General features: G+C 34.5%; 1 protein-coding gene across 8 annotated transcripts in view; it reads left to right on the top strand.

Moving 5' to 3' along the window:
- CBLB (Cbl proto-oncogene B) overlaps positions 1 to 16496 on the top strand; it is a 211001-nt gene that overhangs the window by 175894 nt on the left and 18611 nt on the right. For 5 of the 8 annotated variants that reach the window (XM_017530609.2, XM_017530608.2, XM_017530610.1 and 2 more), the window contains 4 exons: positions 5253 to 5399; positions 8580 to 8674; positions 8788 to 8919; positions 11762 to 11902. In XM_017530609.2, coding sequence (XP_017386098.1) covers positions 5253 to 5399; positions 8580 to 8674; positions 8788 to 8919; positions 11762 to 11902 — 515 coding nt within the window. The remainder of the gene's footprint in view (positions 1 to 5252; positions 5400 to 8579; positions 8675 to 8787; positions 8920 to 11761; positions 11903 to 16496) is intronic. The other 3 variants (XM_037739281.1, XM_037739280.1, XM_037739282.1) reach the window with 3 other exon arrangements.

Raw genomic sequence — 16496 nt, 5'->3', positions numbered from 1 at the left:
ATCCACCCACCTCGGCCTCCCAAAGTGCCTTTTCTTAATTGTTTAGTTAGGCACTGTGTTTGTTATAAAGCTAGCATGGAATACTGATGTGAACGGTAGAATAAAATCAGACTGGATACCAGACCTGACTCCGCCATTAAGTATGTGTCTTATTTTTAACAAGGTAACTTCTCTGGGCCCTTCCCCATCTGATAGAAGAAAGGATCAGTTTAACTTAAATTATCTCCACAATCCTTTTGAGATTCAGCTTTTTAGGTTCTATACAGTGTGTTTTTCTAAAGGATACTTGTGACAAACCTGGCAACCTGCAGTGAGTAGAGTCCTGGCTCTGGAGGGTCTTAGAACAGAGGTCTTAGCAAAATGTCACTCACGGAAATAGGAATTTTGGATGTTCCAGTATTCACTTCCATGTCAGGCACTTGATGCATGTTTCAAAATCAGGACAAAGCAAAACTACACATTGTTACCTAACATATACTTCTGTAGTTCTCACAAATGTTGAAAACTCCAATGTTAAATCCAAGTATGTCAAAGCTAGTCTTTTCCTTTAAATTTAGACTGTGTTATAACTATTTACCGAAATAGAATTGTTAAATATTTGATACTGTTACTCTGATTCCCATTTACATGATGTCAGAGGCTGCCTGTGATAGCATTTCCTTTCTTGTTAAACTGTATCTTTGCAATTATTTGACTTTTATTGTGTAGTTTGTCTCGAGACTTAGAAGAGTATAAAATTTATTCTAAAATTGTACAGTTGTAAGCATAAAAAAAAGTAAATGTAAAATAGAAAAAAAGTAAAAATTTGAAATTATTTGCATCTATATACTTAATTTTTCTAGAATAATGTTTTTTTCCTAGTTTCTACTTAACATCTTTAACACTTAGCTATAAATATAAAATTTTAAGTAAATGCTAGAAATATGGGTAATAATTTTTTGGGGACGGAGAACAAAATAATCCTATGTAAATTCTTTTTACTTTATGGTTTAAATGGTTTATTTACTAAATTATATTTATTTGGAAATAGTTTGATTTTTCAAAATTACAACTAAATGATACTCTGAATAGTTAAGGAAATATTTATTTTACTTGACACACAATAGGTTGGCCAATGAACAGAGGCTTTATTTACAAGTAATAATGGAGTAATTACTTCCAGATAAGGTAATGTTCTGGAATGCTGAGGAATATCTTTTTTTTTTTTTTTAAGAGTTGTGTGTGTGTGTGTGTGTGTGTGTGTGTGTGTGTGTGTGTGTGTGTGTGTTTGTGTGTCTTGTCTTTTAGAGATGAACCTCCTGTACTTTTGACATATTAAACTTAGGCTTTCAAATACCCATGAACCAATATTACTTGGTTTATATTTTTGTAAGAAAGGTTTCTTGTTGGAGGTGGTGTTATCTATTTTTATGAATATATATTGTTATAATAAACATTTTTCTAAACAGATAAGTGCTTATATTTTTGGTTCTTAAACAGAGAATCCCAGTTTCACCTAACTATTCTATTTTCATTCAGTTGCTTTACTGACTGGAGGTGCAGTGTGTACAAGATAAAATCCTTATCATCTTTGAAATTTATGCTCTAGTTAGGGAGAAGAGAAAGTAGACAAATAACTATATTGTATATTGTCAGCCAGTGGTGAGTGCTAGGAGGAAAAATAAGCAGAGAAGAGGCTAAATAATGATAGAGAGGTTTATACTTTAGATGAGGTCATTAGGAAAGACCTCTCTGAAAGGCTAATATTTGAATAAAAACTTGAAGGAAGGAAGGGAGCAAACCATGAGTTTATCTGTGTGAAGAGCACAGAAGCTGGATAGAACACAAGTACAAAGCAGCTTCAAATCTGTTTCACTGCTTTACAAACAAGTTAGTGAAAATGCTTATGAGTAAAGCTTACCTTAAACCTTGATAATATACTACCCAGACTGTTTTGATGTCATGAAATACTCTTCAAAATTAGCGTGTATATGATAAAATTTAGTGTTTTGAGGAAATGATTTATATGTGGGACATATGCAGAAATCATTTCAAATATAGCTATATTTTGTTTTATCTCTTCTCTGGGCTATTTCTTTGAGTTAGATGTTTTCCCTGTTAGAGTTGGGATAATGTAATATAAGAAATATGGCCTAATGTATAGGGCAAGCTCTAAAAATTCTATTTTAACAGAAGATATTTTTCATTACTTGCCTTCAGATATTATTAAAGGAAGATAGATTCTTTTACGTAGAAAACAAGCTTACTAATTAAGCATAGCATTGGAAACTATCCCCTATGCTGGCCTGAAAATTCACTTGTTTCTTGGTTTGTTTCATGTGTGCATATGTAGAAGATGAATGTATTTATCACTGAAGTCTCAAATAACTAACACAATGAATTTATTAAAATGTCCAGGTTGTGGGGAGGTTGACTGTGCATCTTTGAGAGTGTGTGTCCCTATGTATTACCAGTGTATTCACTCAGTAATAACAGCAACAGAGCAGAGCACTCCATGAATGTAGGATGATAATATAAAGGGAATCCAGTAATAAGTGTAATGGTAGGCTTTAATGTGGAGTCAGCCAGATATAATTTGTTCAGCTTTATTCCTCTGGTATCCTAAAAATTTCCCATAAGTTTAGTCAATGACTGAAAATTGTCCTATGTCCCATAAGATAGAAATTTTTTCAACTGCCAAAAGTCACATATATGAATAGATGATGACTAATTATAAATCTAATTATTTTACTACTTATTTAGTAATAAGTAAAATTAAACCTGTTTTTCGAATGAGTTTGTAGGGGAAATAAAACGCCATGTGTAATTCCAGATGGTGTAATTAGTTATGTGAATTTAGTTTTTTTATTTTCCTATTTTATGTACAATTTCTTTATCTTATTTGTACCATTCTCTTCGGTTATTTTTTGTGATAGAAACCAGTTTTTTTTTTTTTTTTTCAGAACTGGATAAGATTAATTTTTTATAAAAATTATGTAATCTTGAATAAAATATGCTGGAATGTTATTCTTATAAATTGGCTTATTTCTAATCTAAATAAACTATTATATTGATATTAAAGTTCCATTATAAAATATAAGCAGAAAAATAAAATCTGAATCTTTAGAACTTTATTAAAATCGTGATAAATGGGACACCTAAGGGTTTTTTTTTCATATTTTGATAACAAACACCACTTGAAGACTATTTCTTTACTTCTAGATATATTCTCTAAAATCCATTTAAGCTAATAAATTATACTAGTAAGTTTTAGCAATAAGTCTTATTATTCCATGAGGTATTAGATGAGTTTTGTTTTTTACTTCATTCTGAAATAATCTGCTGATTTGTGGCAAAGCAAAAGAGTAGAGGAAATTACACATGAGAAATTCTCTATCAACGGAGATAAAATATCAAATTGGCCACAACATAAAATAATTTCAAAAATTGTCCATTATTGACTCATAATGAAGCGCTTAAATCTTTGGAGGGAACCTGCAACAGGCAGATCTTAGAACATTTCTGTTTTTGAATAGTTGTTGAATGTTTGGTGAAAAATACCGTTTACTTTTTACATAGTGTATGCTTGAATTACATAGAAAGAAAGGCATTCATTATAAATAAAAATATCCTAGGCATGGAAAGGATGTACAGTATATATTTCTCTTTTCATTTGGTAATAGAACCCATTCTGGTCCTTGACTTAGCTAAATTGATGTCTGTGTTTACAGGAATTTATGGAAAGGTAATAGTATAAATCCCTCCCTGCTCCAGTGCCATAGATTACCATTTTTCAGTCCATATGCTTAACTGCCTTTAATTGGAAAGTAAATCCTCCAAAGTTAAATCATAATAGGTGTATAATAGATTATTATTAAGGCCCTTAGCTGATGCTCTAGGTAGTGACATTAGACCTTTTGTTATTACATCACTGTGCTTTTGACTCCCTGTAACTCTCATGTGAATTCTAAGGTTGCTCAAACAAGACTTTAAAGATCAATATTGAAAATTTTTTCAAAGATAGATATTAATAAAAATACACTTGAAAAATCTTAGTTTTTCTTTGATCTTTGAATGTCCTAGAGGACAGGTAACATGGTTGAAACTTAAATCTTTTGATTTTTTGAAGTTCTTTCTTGTAATGGTCACAAAGAAAAGCTCCTAAAATTGTTTCCATTCTAACTAGTAAAAAGAAATAAAAATGAAATTTAATTCAGGCTTGTTTGTTTAATATACCAAAGGCCTCTTGCTCCCTCTACAGAAGGTGCTTCAAAATTGCAGTCACTTAGCTTTTTTTTTTTCTTTTTAAATTGAACAGATTTCTTACGAGATTCATGACGATTAACAAAAAGATTTAGATTCATGTGTGTATTTCCAAACTAGTCTTGCAAACTGGTTGGTTGTCCTGAAGTGAATCAGGCTGGGTTTGTGCATTTCTGCTTTGGCATTTTTCATTGTCTTCAGCCAGTTAGAAACTTCAGTAGCAAGAACTATGAAAAACGTTATGTTTATGTTTGCCTATTTGTTTTGAGTTTGTTTTATTTGGTTTATTTACTCTTATGGATAAGTGAAATGCTAATTTTTGAAATTAGGTGATGGTTTTAGCCATTTTAATTCTCTTTTATTTAGCCAGGGAATTTAAGCCATAAAAATAATGTACTCCACTTCAAAGACTTAAAAATATGTTCTCTCATTATCTACCTCTAATCATTCCATTCATTTTTAGCTCTTAATTGTTGGTAGGACAAAAAACCTAACAACTTCAACTATAATTTCACAGGATAGTTAAGTTTTACGAAATTAAACTGGATATTTTTCCAACTACAGATAATATTCACAAGAGATAAAAAGTTTGACTGTTCTATACAGAATAACATATAAAACTACCATCGTATTATTTTATCACCATATTTTACCCATTTAATTTAAATTGGAACAAAATATTTTAATAGCTTTGGTTTTAATAAATTTATACATTTTGTCTTAATGAATCCAACATCTTTTTATTTTATTTGACAAGTTACTAGTTTTTCCTATTGTGCCATTTAAAATGATAAAGATGAAAATTATTTTATCCCATCAAGAGTCTTAACCAAAGATTGAAAACCCTTTTCATTTGCATTTGATATGAGAACAGCATCTCTGATGTTACCCTGTAATTGAAAAATGAACATAAGTGATAAAGTAGCTTCTTTGACTTCAATATGTCACTTCAGACTTCCCTGTTTTGAATATTATGCTTAAACTAGATTGGATTTTTTTTTTCTTGGTAGGTGTACTGCTCCGTTAGCAAATTCTCTTTCAGAGAAAACAAGAGACCCAGTAGAGGAAGATGATGATGAATACAAGATTCCTTCATCCCATCCTGTTTCTCTGAATTCACAGCCATCTCATTGTCATAACGTAAAACCTCCTGTTCGGTAAGAATATGGGCAGCTTTTTACCACTTGCATCTGCATAAGCATTATCATTTGTAGAGTTTGTTTTCAAACAATTGATTCATGTCTAGTTCAAAATCCGTCATTGATTTCCAGCTCTAAGCCTTTCTTCCTATATACCATTTCCTGTATTACTTTTAAAGAAAACTAAAAGATGCAGATTTCTCATTAATCAGGAAGTCATTGTATTTTATCAGTTCTAAGCATGTATCTCATGAAGAAAAATTAGTGCTCAGAAACTAAGATATTATTTCGACCTCCCTTAGAGTTTTTCTTCATGATGCAAAGACTAGTATAATTTATATTCATTTTCCTTCTTGATGTGCTTGTACCTACTTCTATTCAGATTTTGAAGAAGAGGGGGGAATACCAAGTTATTTCCCCTAATTTTTATTTTCTATCAAGTTCTATTGTACCTTCTGTTGGATCAAATAAGAATGTGAGGAATTTTTTCCTTACTTTTGTTTGCTTATTCTCACTTAAATGGGGGTAGCCTTGGTCTTTGACTTGGAAGCCCCATTGAGATAAATATGAGTTATTAATAATATGTTGTTTTTATTGAAATATTAGTTTGTCTTTGAGTAAAAGCATGAGTTTGCATTTATATTATTGAATTCATAAACAAATCTAATATTTCTGGGTTTGTTTGTTTTTCGTGACTGACATATATGAGGAACTCAGTACTCTCAGCTTCAAAACTTACTTTCTGAGCTCCGGTTTCCTTAGTATATCATTCTTGGGTTCATGCTTGGCACGCAGAATAGGGCTCCAGTACTGCTGGTGGCCCTGCATTCCAGCTTCTCTCCATGACTGACCGAGGGATAGGTGAGCTGGCAATGACTTCAGTCATCTGTGCCATCTTTATATCATGTGCCATTTCCTTTTGAGGTCAAGTCAATCAACTGAAAGCATTTTATAAGTACAGTGTTCCCTTCTTTTCCAATGAAAAGCTAAAAAAAAATGTTTTAATATGTTTCTTCAAGTATCTCACTGAGGTAGAAAATGCAGTACTTGGAAAGAGAAGCACATTTTCATTTTCAGCAGATGTCTGTCTTAATAAGTGACCCTGGTTAGAATTATCAACATTCTGATGAATTATTACCCAGAATTATTAACGGTCTGTAGTGCAGGACTTTTAAGTTTTTAAAAGCAAGAATCCAAATACTCCCTGCTATTGCTGGTGTTTAAATAAGACATTTGTTGATAAAATTGTATCATTGAGAAGACAAAGAAATAATGAGGAGGTAATTTTATATATCAGAAGAACCAAGTAGCCAGTGATATATTTGAGAACAAAAGCCATTTCTTCTCATCAAATATAAGTTGTTACAATTTTCAGTTCTTTGGCTCTTACAAATGTGCAGTAATTTTTAAAAACTAAAGTAGGATGAGCTTTTTTGGTCTCTTTAGGAGTCTTTTTTTTTTTTTTCCATTGCTGGATAAGTGAGGAGCATAATTTATGTTAAATTTTAATTGTTACATCATATTGAATGAGATTTTTTTGTGGCAGAACTCCCAAATCCTGAAAATAAATTTGACTTATAACCATCATTACCATTTTTCTATTGTCACAGAAAAGTAATAAATGTTGATAATCCCTAAATGTAATTGGAGTGAATTCTTTATCTAATTTGCTCTCGAAAGCTGATGGATGAAGGATCCTTATCTCCTCTCCAAAGAGCGCTTTAAGCTTAACACTTCCTTTCCCTGCTTGTATTTTTCCCCCTTTGGAACATCAGAAGTGAAGTGTCAATATGTAGAAAAAGTGACACAGTAAATGAATAATTCAATTTATTTTCAGTAAAAATCCATCATTATTAGAAAGATTCAATACATGATAACTAGTTTTAAATGAACTCTATCTGGCCCCTTAAAGAGAAGTGGCCACCAGAGAGAATAGAAATGAATTTTAGATGACGCATTCTTCTAATATCTATTCAAGTATCCACCATTTCCACCATTAGGTATGCACTTTTGCTTTGTTTTAAAAATTCAGAGTAAATCAGAGAAAAGTAAAATGTAAACTCTATAGCTCCTTGTCAGTTGATTGTTACAGAGCTCTATGCTGAAGGCAAAACATGCTCCCTTTCTTCTCTTCCTGCTGCTATCTTCCCATGGCCCAGTTTTACCCATTGTGTTCATGGTGTGATTCCGAAGCATTAATACCAACAATTCAGCTGGGTGCAGTGGCTCACTGCACTTTGGGAGGCTGAGGCAGGCAGATCACTTGCGGCCAGGAATTTGAGACCAGCCTGGGCAACCTGGCAAAATCCTGTCTCTAATAAAAAATTAAATGAAAAGTAAAAATTTGGCTGGGCCTGGTGGTGCACGCTTGTTACAGCAGCTACTTGGGAGCTAAGGCATGGGAATTGCTTGAACCTGGAAGGCAGAGGTTTCAGTTAGCCAAGATCATGTCACTGCACTTCAGCCTTTGCAATACACACACAAAACAAACAAAAAAATAAAACCCCCAACAACCCAAGCAAACTTTCCTACTAAATAGTACCCTTTACAAACACATTAAAATACTGTACTTGTCATGTACCCAAGGCCTTTGTTAAAGTCATTCTCTGCAGTGTCAGAGGGCCAGAATTTTGTTCTTGGCAGTGGTGAAATAGTACCATAGGCTCCAGTTCTTTGAATATTCCTCAGAATTGTAATGGGATTACTGAAAGTTTAATAATTTTTCTTCTTTTATGGGCTGTAGTTTATTTTTATTACAAGGAAATTTTACATTACAGAAGCAAAAATATGATATTAAATACTATCAGCAAATAATGAAGTCATTGAGACTGCTATATGTTTTTGCCTTGGCACATACATCTTTTTTTTTTTTTAACTTCAAAAACTTGACCAGGTTCTATTGAATTCTTAAACAGAGATATGTTAATTTTACGTATGTGCTTAGGATATCAACAATTTTTCTGGCCTTTGTAATTCTTGGTTATAGTTTTAAAAAGTAACTATCCTTGAGATATTTACTTCTGCATTTTAAAATAAGGGGTGAGTATCTTGATATTATTACTGGTAATTGTTCCAGAAAAGAAAATTTATGTTCAAACTATATTAAATGAGTAGAAATACTAGTTCCCTCTACCTCTCAAATTACTTTTAATTGGGAAGTATTCTCCTTATATGATTTTACTCTGATCTCTGCTTTAGGTCTTGTGATAATGGTCATTGCATATTGAATGGAACACATGGTCCATCTTCAGAGAAGAAATCAAACATCCCTGACTTAGGCACATATTTAAAGGGTACGTATAGAATATAATTTCCTTTGTGCCGTACATCTTAATGGTCAGAATTTAAAGGCAAAATTCCATGCCTTTGTACTGAAAATACATTAAGGTTTTGTGTCATCCTCTAGGAGATGTTTTTGATTCAGCCTCTGATCCAGTGCCATTACCACCTGCCAGGCCTCCAACTCGGGACACTCCAAAGCATGGTTCTTCACTCAACAGGACGCCCTCTGATTATGATCTTCTCATCCCTCCATTAGGTTGAAACCTTTGAAAACATTTTAAACAAACCACCCCTCCTTTTCTTCTCTTAATTTTGGAGTTTTCAGAGTCAGAGTTCAGTATAACACAGACTCACTGGGTTGTGAATTTACCTGAAATTAGAAAGGGTTCTCCAGGTGATGGTGACTCCCAAGTTAATGAGACCATTACTCCATGTAGATGATTAATAGTGTCATAGTTGGGCATCAGTCAGGTTTCAAGCAAGTTGTTTCATCCATACTAAATGCAGTCTAAAACACATGAACCTGCTTTGTGTTCTAGTAGTTTTGAAGCGATAACTTGAAGTGTTGAGATTTTCTTTAAGTATAATAATTCTTAATAAGTGTGAACTTGCTTTTCTTCCAGCATGAAAGAACCAGTTCCACTTATGCTAATTAAATTATGCAAAATTATAGAGTTGTATGTAGAGAACTGATAAATTCTATTTTATTCTAATCATTACAACTCTTAACACATTCAAAAACACTCAATTTCCTTCTTTCAAATTATAATATGAAGAATCATCCTATGTGTTTTTGTGTGTACCCACAGGTGAAGGTACACATAGGTGTGTATGTATGTTGAAGTGGGCTGGTGCCAGTGTCACTGTTAATTTCATTAATTCGGAAGCATCTCACCCTTTTTTTAAGGAGAAGACAATTAGAATGTCAGCACACCTTGCTTAAGGCTTCACAATAACAAGTCACTGTAACAAAAAATAATGTATGATGAAAGTCAATTTATAAGCTTTTCTGAATTGGCTATTAGGCCACCAGATATACAAAAATGAACCTTTTCATTTTCACACAAGTACCACTGATTAGTATTTTGTTTTGTTTTGTTTTATTTATTTTTTTATTATCCTTTAAGTTCTGGGGTATGTGTGTAGATTGTACAGGATTATTACACAGGTATACACATGCCATTGTCTCACTCATAAGTGGGTGTTGATCCATGAGAACACATGGACACAGGGAGGGGAGCATCACACACTGAGGCTTGCTCTGGGGTGGGGGAACTAGGGGAGGGATAGCATGGGTGGGGGGATTGGCGAGGGATACCATTAGGAGAGATACCTAATGTAGCAGACTAGTATTTTGAATGACACAATTGCAGTATCTTTCTCTCCTGTTCTCTGTAGTTCAGGCCATTATTCTCATCTACAGCAATTACAGAAGCCTCCTAACTTTCTTACCTACAGTCTTTCTCTCCCTTCCACTTCTTCCTGCACACTGATTTTTGACATATTACCCAGATCTTCATCACCTGGATAAAGATTGTTCAATAAGCTTTCTGTGGTGATGTAAAGGATCTGTATATTTGCATATGGATTAAGTGTGACTATAGGACTTTCATTAAATTTAAATAGCTATATGTGGATAGCTGACTACTTTATTTGACAAAGTAGATAGATTTTCCAACCTGTCTTTTTAACTTGACCTTTTCTATCTTCTTGTGCACGTAATTTTTTTCTTCATACTATTCACTCTGCTTAGAAGATCCCATCCTTTCACTTGATGAATAAATTTTTGGGCCATCTGATATCCCAGGACGTCCTGTTCTTCAGTACTTCACTGAATACCACTTGTCTACATTTGTCTTCCCTCATTCAATACATGTGTCTCTCTTACGGGATCAAACACTGTCACCTGCAAATCATACCTATTTATAAGTTTGTTTTTTAGTTCCTTTCATGGAATCTGAGCTCCTTGAGTCAGAGCCTTATAATGTTGATTTTCATGTCATGTATGAGCCTGGCACGGTGCGGTGCCTGATGTTTAAGGGCTAAAAAAAGATTTGAATAAATATGATAATGTAGGAGATAGCTAAAGGTTAAAATGATAGCAAAACTCTCTCTCCTGCATCTTCAGATATGTTAATAAGAAAAAATATGATGATTAAAGAAATTATTCTGCAAATTTTCCTAAAGCAAGCTCAGTAAATAATATCATTTTTCTTTAAATATGCCTTTATGTTTAAATCATTCAACTTAAAAATGTGAAGTTTTATTATTAGAATATGTGTTTGTGTATACCCTGTCTCATTCATAAAGTATTTGAGATAGCTTACAAAACTACATATCTTTTTTTTTTCCTTAAGACTCAAAGAAACAAAAACTATAAGTAAATAGTAAGGTGTGGCAGGGGACAAATAAGTAGATATAAAAGCATGCTTAATATTCTGGTTACTAAAGCTCGGAAATATGCAAGTGTAAGTAGTGTTTGGGAGCAGAGAAGGTTGTATATTTAGCTGTTCTTCTGTAGCTAAATCTGATAAATTGGAAAATACCATATTTCTCTGCTCTAGGTACATATTATGTATATTTTGATAGTACATCAAATATATAAAACAGCTTAAATAAATTAAAATCCAGTGGAATAAACTATATGAGATAATCTAAACTATTCTGTGACAGTAAATTATATGTGTCTGATGTGATCTTCTAATTAAAGGCTGAGAACTCTTCTTGTTACACAGAAAATCCTGTTTGGATGGTGTAATTTTTAGTTCAAACTCTCAGAGTCCTAATATTATAAAGGTTACTAGTGAACTCTGAGCTGTTTCATAACTTACAATGCTGCTTTTAACAAAAAAGTCTGATAAAAAAAGTTTGCGCGCGTGTGTGTGTGTGTGTGTGTGTGTGTGTGTGTGTGTGTTTCTCTCCAGACTCTCCCACAAAATAATTAGATCCCATTATCAAAGTTGATGAACTGCTGGATAAACCTTGTGAGTGAAATTCTTTATAAGCAGCAAGAGAAAATCAATTATTACTTTTGTTTGATGCTGTGTATTTTGATTAATGAAGTTCTGCTGTTGATCTCAACCTTTCTTTAAATGCAGGTGAAGATGCTTTCGATGCCCTCCCTCCGTCACTCCCACCTCCCCCACCTCCTGCAAGGCATAGTCTCATTGAACATTCAAAACCTCCTGGCTCCAGTAGCCGGCCATCCTCAGGACAGGATCTTTTTCTTCTTCCTTCAGGTAGGAGGGAAAAGTCAAAGAAAACTATTCACTTAAAGCAAAGGTACTTCCAAGATCATACTATCAAGTAAACGCTAGTGATTCAGTAGTCTCTCCCTCCCTAGCAGAACAGAGAAATCCCTGGGTGGTAAGAGTAGCAATTGTGGGTATGTCTGTTTATCAGTTGATTGGTTTACTGCCAGAAGATGGAAAAAGCAATAAGGAATTACAGAATGTAGAAACAATGCTATGGAGATTGTCCAGTCCAGAAACCTCCTTATGTTACTAAATGCAACCCTGAGAACCAGAACTGCTAATGTGTTGGGCTAATAGTAATGGGAACAATATTTAGACTTTCTCTGCCTATTCCCAATTCAACGTTTTTTAGGTTTTTAAAATTTTACGAGATATGCCTTAGTATCATAATTTTGTTCAAAACATAAGATTCTTGTAAATTACATTGTTATAACATGGATAGACAAGTTTTTCTGAAATACCTGCATTTTGTTTTGTTGTGATTTTTTTAATGCCTCCATCTATATCTACTCACAAATTTCTGGTATTCAATGGAAAACTAATATAAACTAATTTTTTATATTAGTATATTTTAAAATTTATAAAGATAGGAGCTGAAATAAAAATGAAGACTTAAACCATCTACTGCATTAGTTAAAATTACCAGGAAAAAGAAAATAAACTGATATATGGAATCTGCTGATATTAATGAACAGTTCCAGCCTGCCCTGTTAGTGATACTGTGCCCTGAAACCTTTGCCTCCTGGACTTGATTTGGGAAAATATAGGATAAATATGTTGTTTTATTCACAAGTTCCTTATCTCATTTCTGCATGAGATAAATCACGAAAATCTTTAAAAAGTACTCAGCTTGGCTGGGCACAGTGGCTCACGCCTGTAATCCCAGCACTTTGGGAGGCCAAGGCAGGCGAATCACCTGAGCTCAGGAGTTCAAGACCAGACTGACGAACATGGAGAGACCCCATCTCTACTAAAAATACAAAATTAACCAGATGTGGTGGCTTATGCCTGTAATTCCAGCTACTTGAGAGGCTGAGGCGGCAGAATTGCTTGAACCTGTGAGGCGGAGGTTGCAGTGAGTTGAGATCAGCCATTGCACTCCAGCCTGCACAACAAAAGCGAAACTCCATCTCAAAAAAAAAAAAAAAAAGTGCTCAGCTTGTCTTTTAGCTACCTATATGCCTCCACGAAAACTTGGAAATCTTTTATCAGTTCCCTCAGTTGTTTATTAGTCATGTCTACTATTAGTTTTTCCTGTTTTTTTTTTTTTTTACTTGGCTTGATAATTTAGAAAGTTTGAAGAGATTTGATAAGACACATCAGTTATGGATATATAACTTAGAGTACACGGCTTCACTTTCTTAAAGTGGTTTATTTTTCAAGAATAATCTTCTGCTTAATTTTTCATCAGTAAATATTGATTGACCCATTCATTGTTTATCCACTGTGATAGATGCCTTCTGACCTCTGGGACCTTATGAGTTCACTAGATGCTGCCAATTAAAGCACTAGTATCATAACCCGCTCCAGTCCAAGCAGGAAGTATGGGTATTAGTCCCTTTTCACACTGCTGTAGAGATACTACCCAAGACTGAGTAATTTATAAAGAAAAGAGGTTGTGTTGACTCACAGTTCTGCATGGCTGGGGAGGCCTCAGTAAACATGCAATCATGGTAGAAGGCAAAGGGGAAGCAGGGAACGACTTACATGGCAGCAGGTGCAAGAGAGAGTAAGCAAGCAGGGGAAATGCCAGACATTTATCAAAAACCAGATCTCATGAGCACTTACTACCATGAGAACAGGATGGGGGAACCACTGCCATAATCCTGTCACCTCCCACCAGTTGCCTCCCTTACACATGGGGATTACAACTCCAAACGAAATGTGAGTGGGGGCACAGAACCAAACCATATCATAACTGCTTGGGCTTTTATTCATATAGCTACATGTAAACACGGCTATATTTTGCTGTTTTTTTCACTTATTCAAAACTTTGTCCTATATATAGACTTTAACATAATTTTTAGAACAATGAGTCATTCTAAATCTCTTTTTTTTTTTTTTGAGACGGAGTTTCACTCATGTTACCCAGGCTGGAGTGCAATGGCGCGATCTCGGCTCACCGCAACCTCCGCCTCCTGGGTTCAGGCAATTCTCCTGCCTCAGCCTCCTGAGTAGCTGGGATTACAGGCATGCACCTCCATGCCCAGCTAATTTTTTGTATGTTTTAGTAGAGATGGGGTTTCACCATGTTGACCAGGATGGTCTCGATCTCTTGACCTCGTGATCCACCCGCCTCGGCCTCCCAAAGTGCTGGGATTACAGGCTTGAGCCACCGCGCCTGGCCTAAATCTCTGTTACTTAAACTTCCCGATGCTAAGTTCAGGATAGTTTCTGGCTATCCTGTCACCTTTTATATATGTAACTTAAGCTCCAGTAGATGAAACTTTGATGTTGTGGCTTTTTTGAAAAATAAAGTCAAGCTTTCCAAGGGCTATAATAAAGAGAACATTTTACACTAATCCACACCTTTACCTGTTTTGTCTTAAGAATTAATTGTAAAAGGTTTTAGTTATTTATTTTATCTTAATTATATTGTTCATTGCCTTTTACATAAAATCTTTTTAAAGAAACCCCTCAAGATTAATTGCTAAAAAAATTACTACTTTAAAATGAAAATGTCTCCTATTACCTAAAATGCAAGTGGTGTAAACTGTCTATTTTATAGATTTGCCTGTTTTGTGTTTGCCTGCCTTCCAGGGAGCTCAACACAGTTATCCTTAACCTAGAGTGTCACGCTAGCATGGGGGTCAGGGCAGTGTCTTTCAAGCCTGTTGACTCTCCCGACCTACGTTAATACATGGATGTTTTCTAATTCTGTTCCCAATGATGTTGACATCCCTTATAATAATTATTTCTTAAAAAAAAGACCACTTTTTTTCCCTTTTCCAATCTTTCATATCATTTACATGACAAATTTCTAGTCTGGTACCAGATCCTTTATGACTTATTATTTTTTCCTTTTTTTAGACAGGGTCTCACTCTGTTGCCCAGACTGGAGTGCAGTGGTACGATCTCGGTTCACTTCAGCCTCTGCCTCTGAGGTTCAAGTGATTCTCCTGCCTCAGCCCCCTAAGTAGTTGGGATTGCAGGTGTGCACCACCACACCCAGCTAATTTTTTATACTTTTAGTAGAGACAGGTTTTCACCATGTTGGCCAGGCTGGTCTTGAACTCCTGACCTTATGTGATTTGCCCACCTCAGCCTCCCAAAATGCTAGGATGACAGACGTGAACCACCTCATCTAGCCCCTTTATGACTTTCATTGTCACAATTATTTTGATTCAAATTTAAAGCCATGTATATTGGCTTTTCTCCTTTTCAAAAGAAATATTTTAATATTTTAATGCTATTACATAATATAGAGCATAAAGGTTTTTTTGGCTTATAAATCAGCATTTGATTATTGTTTTGCAAAGTACTTAATACATTATACTATCTAAAGAAATGTAAAAGATTCACGATAGCAGTTCTTCTCCCTAAGAATTGACTTTAAGAATATGCTACAAATGCTAAAGTTTAATTCAGTATTTGAGAACCATAAGAGGTAAATAAAAGGAACTGCTAAATTTAAACAAACTCTGTGAGCATTTTACCGTTGTTTTCGTTGTTCAGTCTGTGAAATCTTAGTCTTGTGTAATCATACATCTTTTCTGAACATTACTGAGATTTGGTTTCCTGAGGAAATAATTGTTTCTAATTAAAGACAAATGATAGGTAGTCTTTGGAAAAGAGGTTGAATTTTCTCATGATATTTTACTAAGTACCTAATCAAGCCTACATTTTCATTCCAGCATTCAGTGCCCTGCACAGTTGGGCCAGATTCAGCTTTTCAGCCATATAGCTCATTGACTTCTCTATAGTAGTGATTGTCAAACTGTAGCGTCCTGTGTGTCTGCTAAAGGGCCTCAGGACTCTTGTAGGATCAAGGGGGCAAGGCAAGCAGAGGCAGGGCTCTTATTCTTCTTTATCTCTTTTCTATTTTAGGCTTTCATGCACGATTTCTTTTGGCAGAATAGTAATGCCTATAGCTGTACATGAGCCATCAATTTTGGACAGGCCAATCGTATCTTAACAAAACCCGAAGTCCTCAACAAAAGCTTTACACTTTCTAGTCTCCAATCCCAAGGCTACCGCTGTTGTATATGTGCTTTTTTCCATATTACAAAAAAGTACTTCCTTTGTGCTGGTAGATTCAAGTAGGTACCTGCCCTCTACTTTGTGCCAGGGTCTGGGCTCAAGGAATAAAGAAAAGGCTGTATTTATGCCCTGCTCGTAACCATAGCTAGGTGTCTTTGTGCAGTGCACAAAATACAATGTTTTTGTCAGTCCTTATGCTACCTTTCTTTTGCTGTTTCTCTAACCTGTAATCTCGTTTGAAGATCTTATCTAATCTTAAATTCACAGCTCAACTCTGAAAGCTAGCCAAATTGACTTTATTAAAGATAAATGAAAGTTTTATTTTTGGATCCAGAAATGCAACTGCGTAAGTAAAATAAGAAGATAATTGCATGTAGAT

This window comes from Cebus imitator, unplaced genomic scaffold (genome assembly GCF_001604975.1).
Source record: "Cebus imitator isolate Cc_AM_T3 unplaced genomic scaffold, Cebus_imitator-1.0 Scaffold67, whole genome shotgun sequence".
Taxonomy (NCBI): Eukaryota; Metazoa; Chordata; class Mammalia; order Primates; family Cebidae; genus Cebus; species Cebus imitator.
The sequence above is the reverse complement of the archived record's forward strand: the minus strand, read 5'-3'. Positions and strand labels throughout refer to the sequence as shown.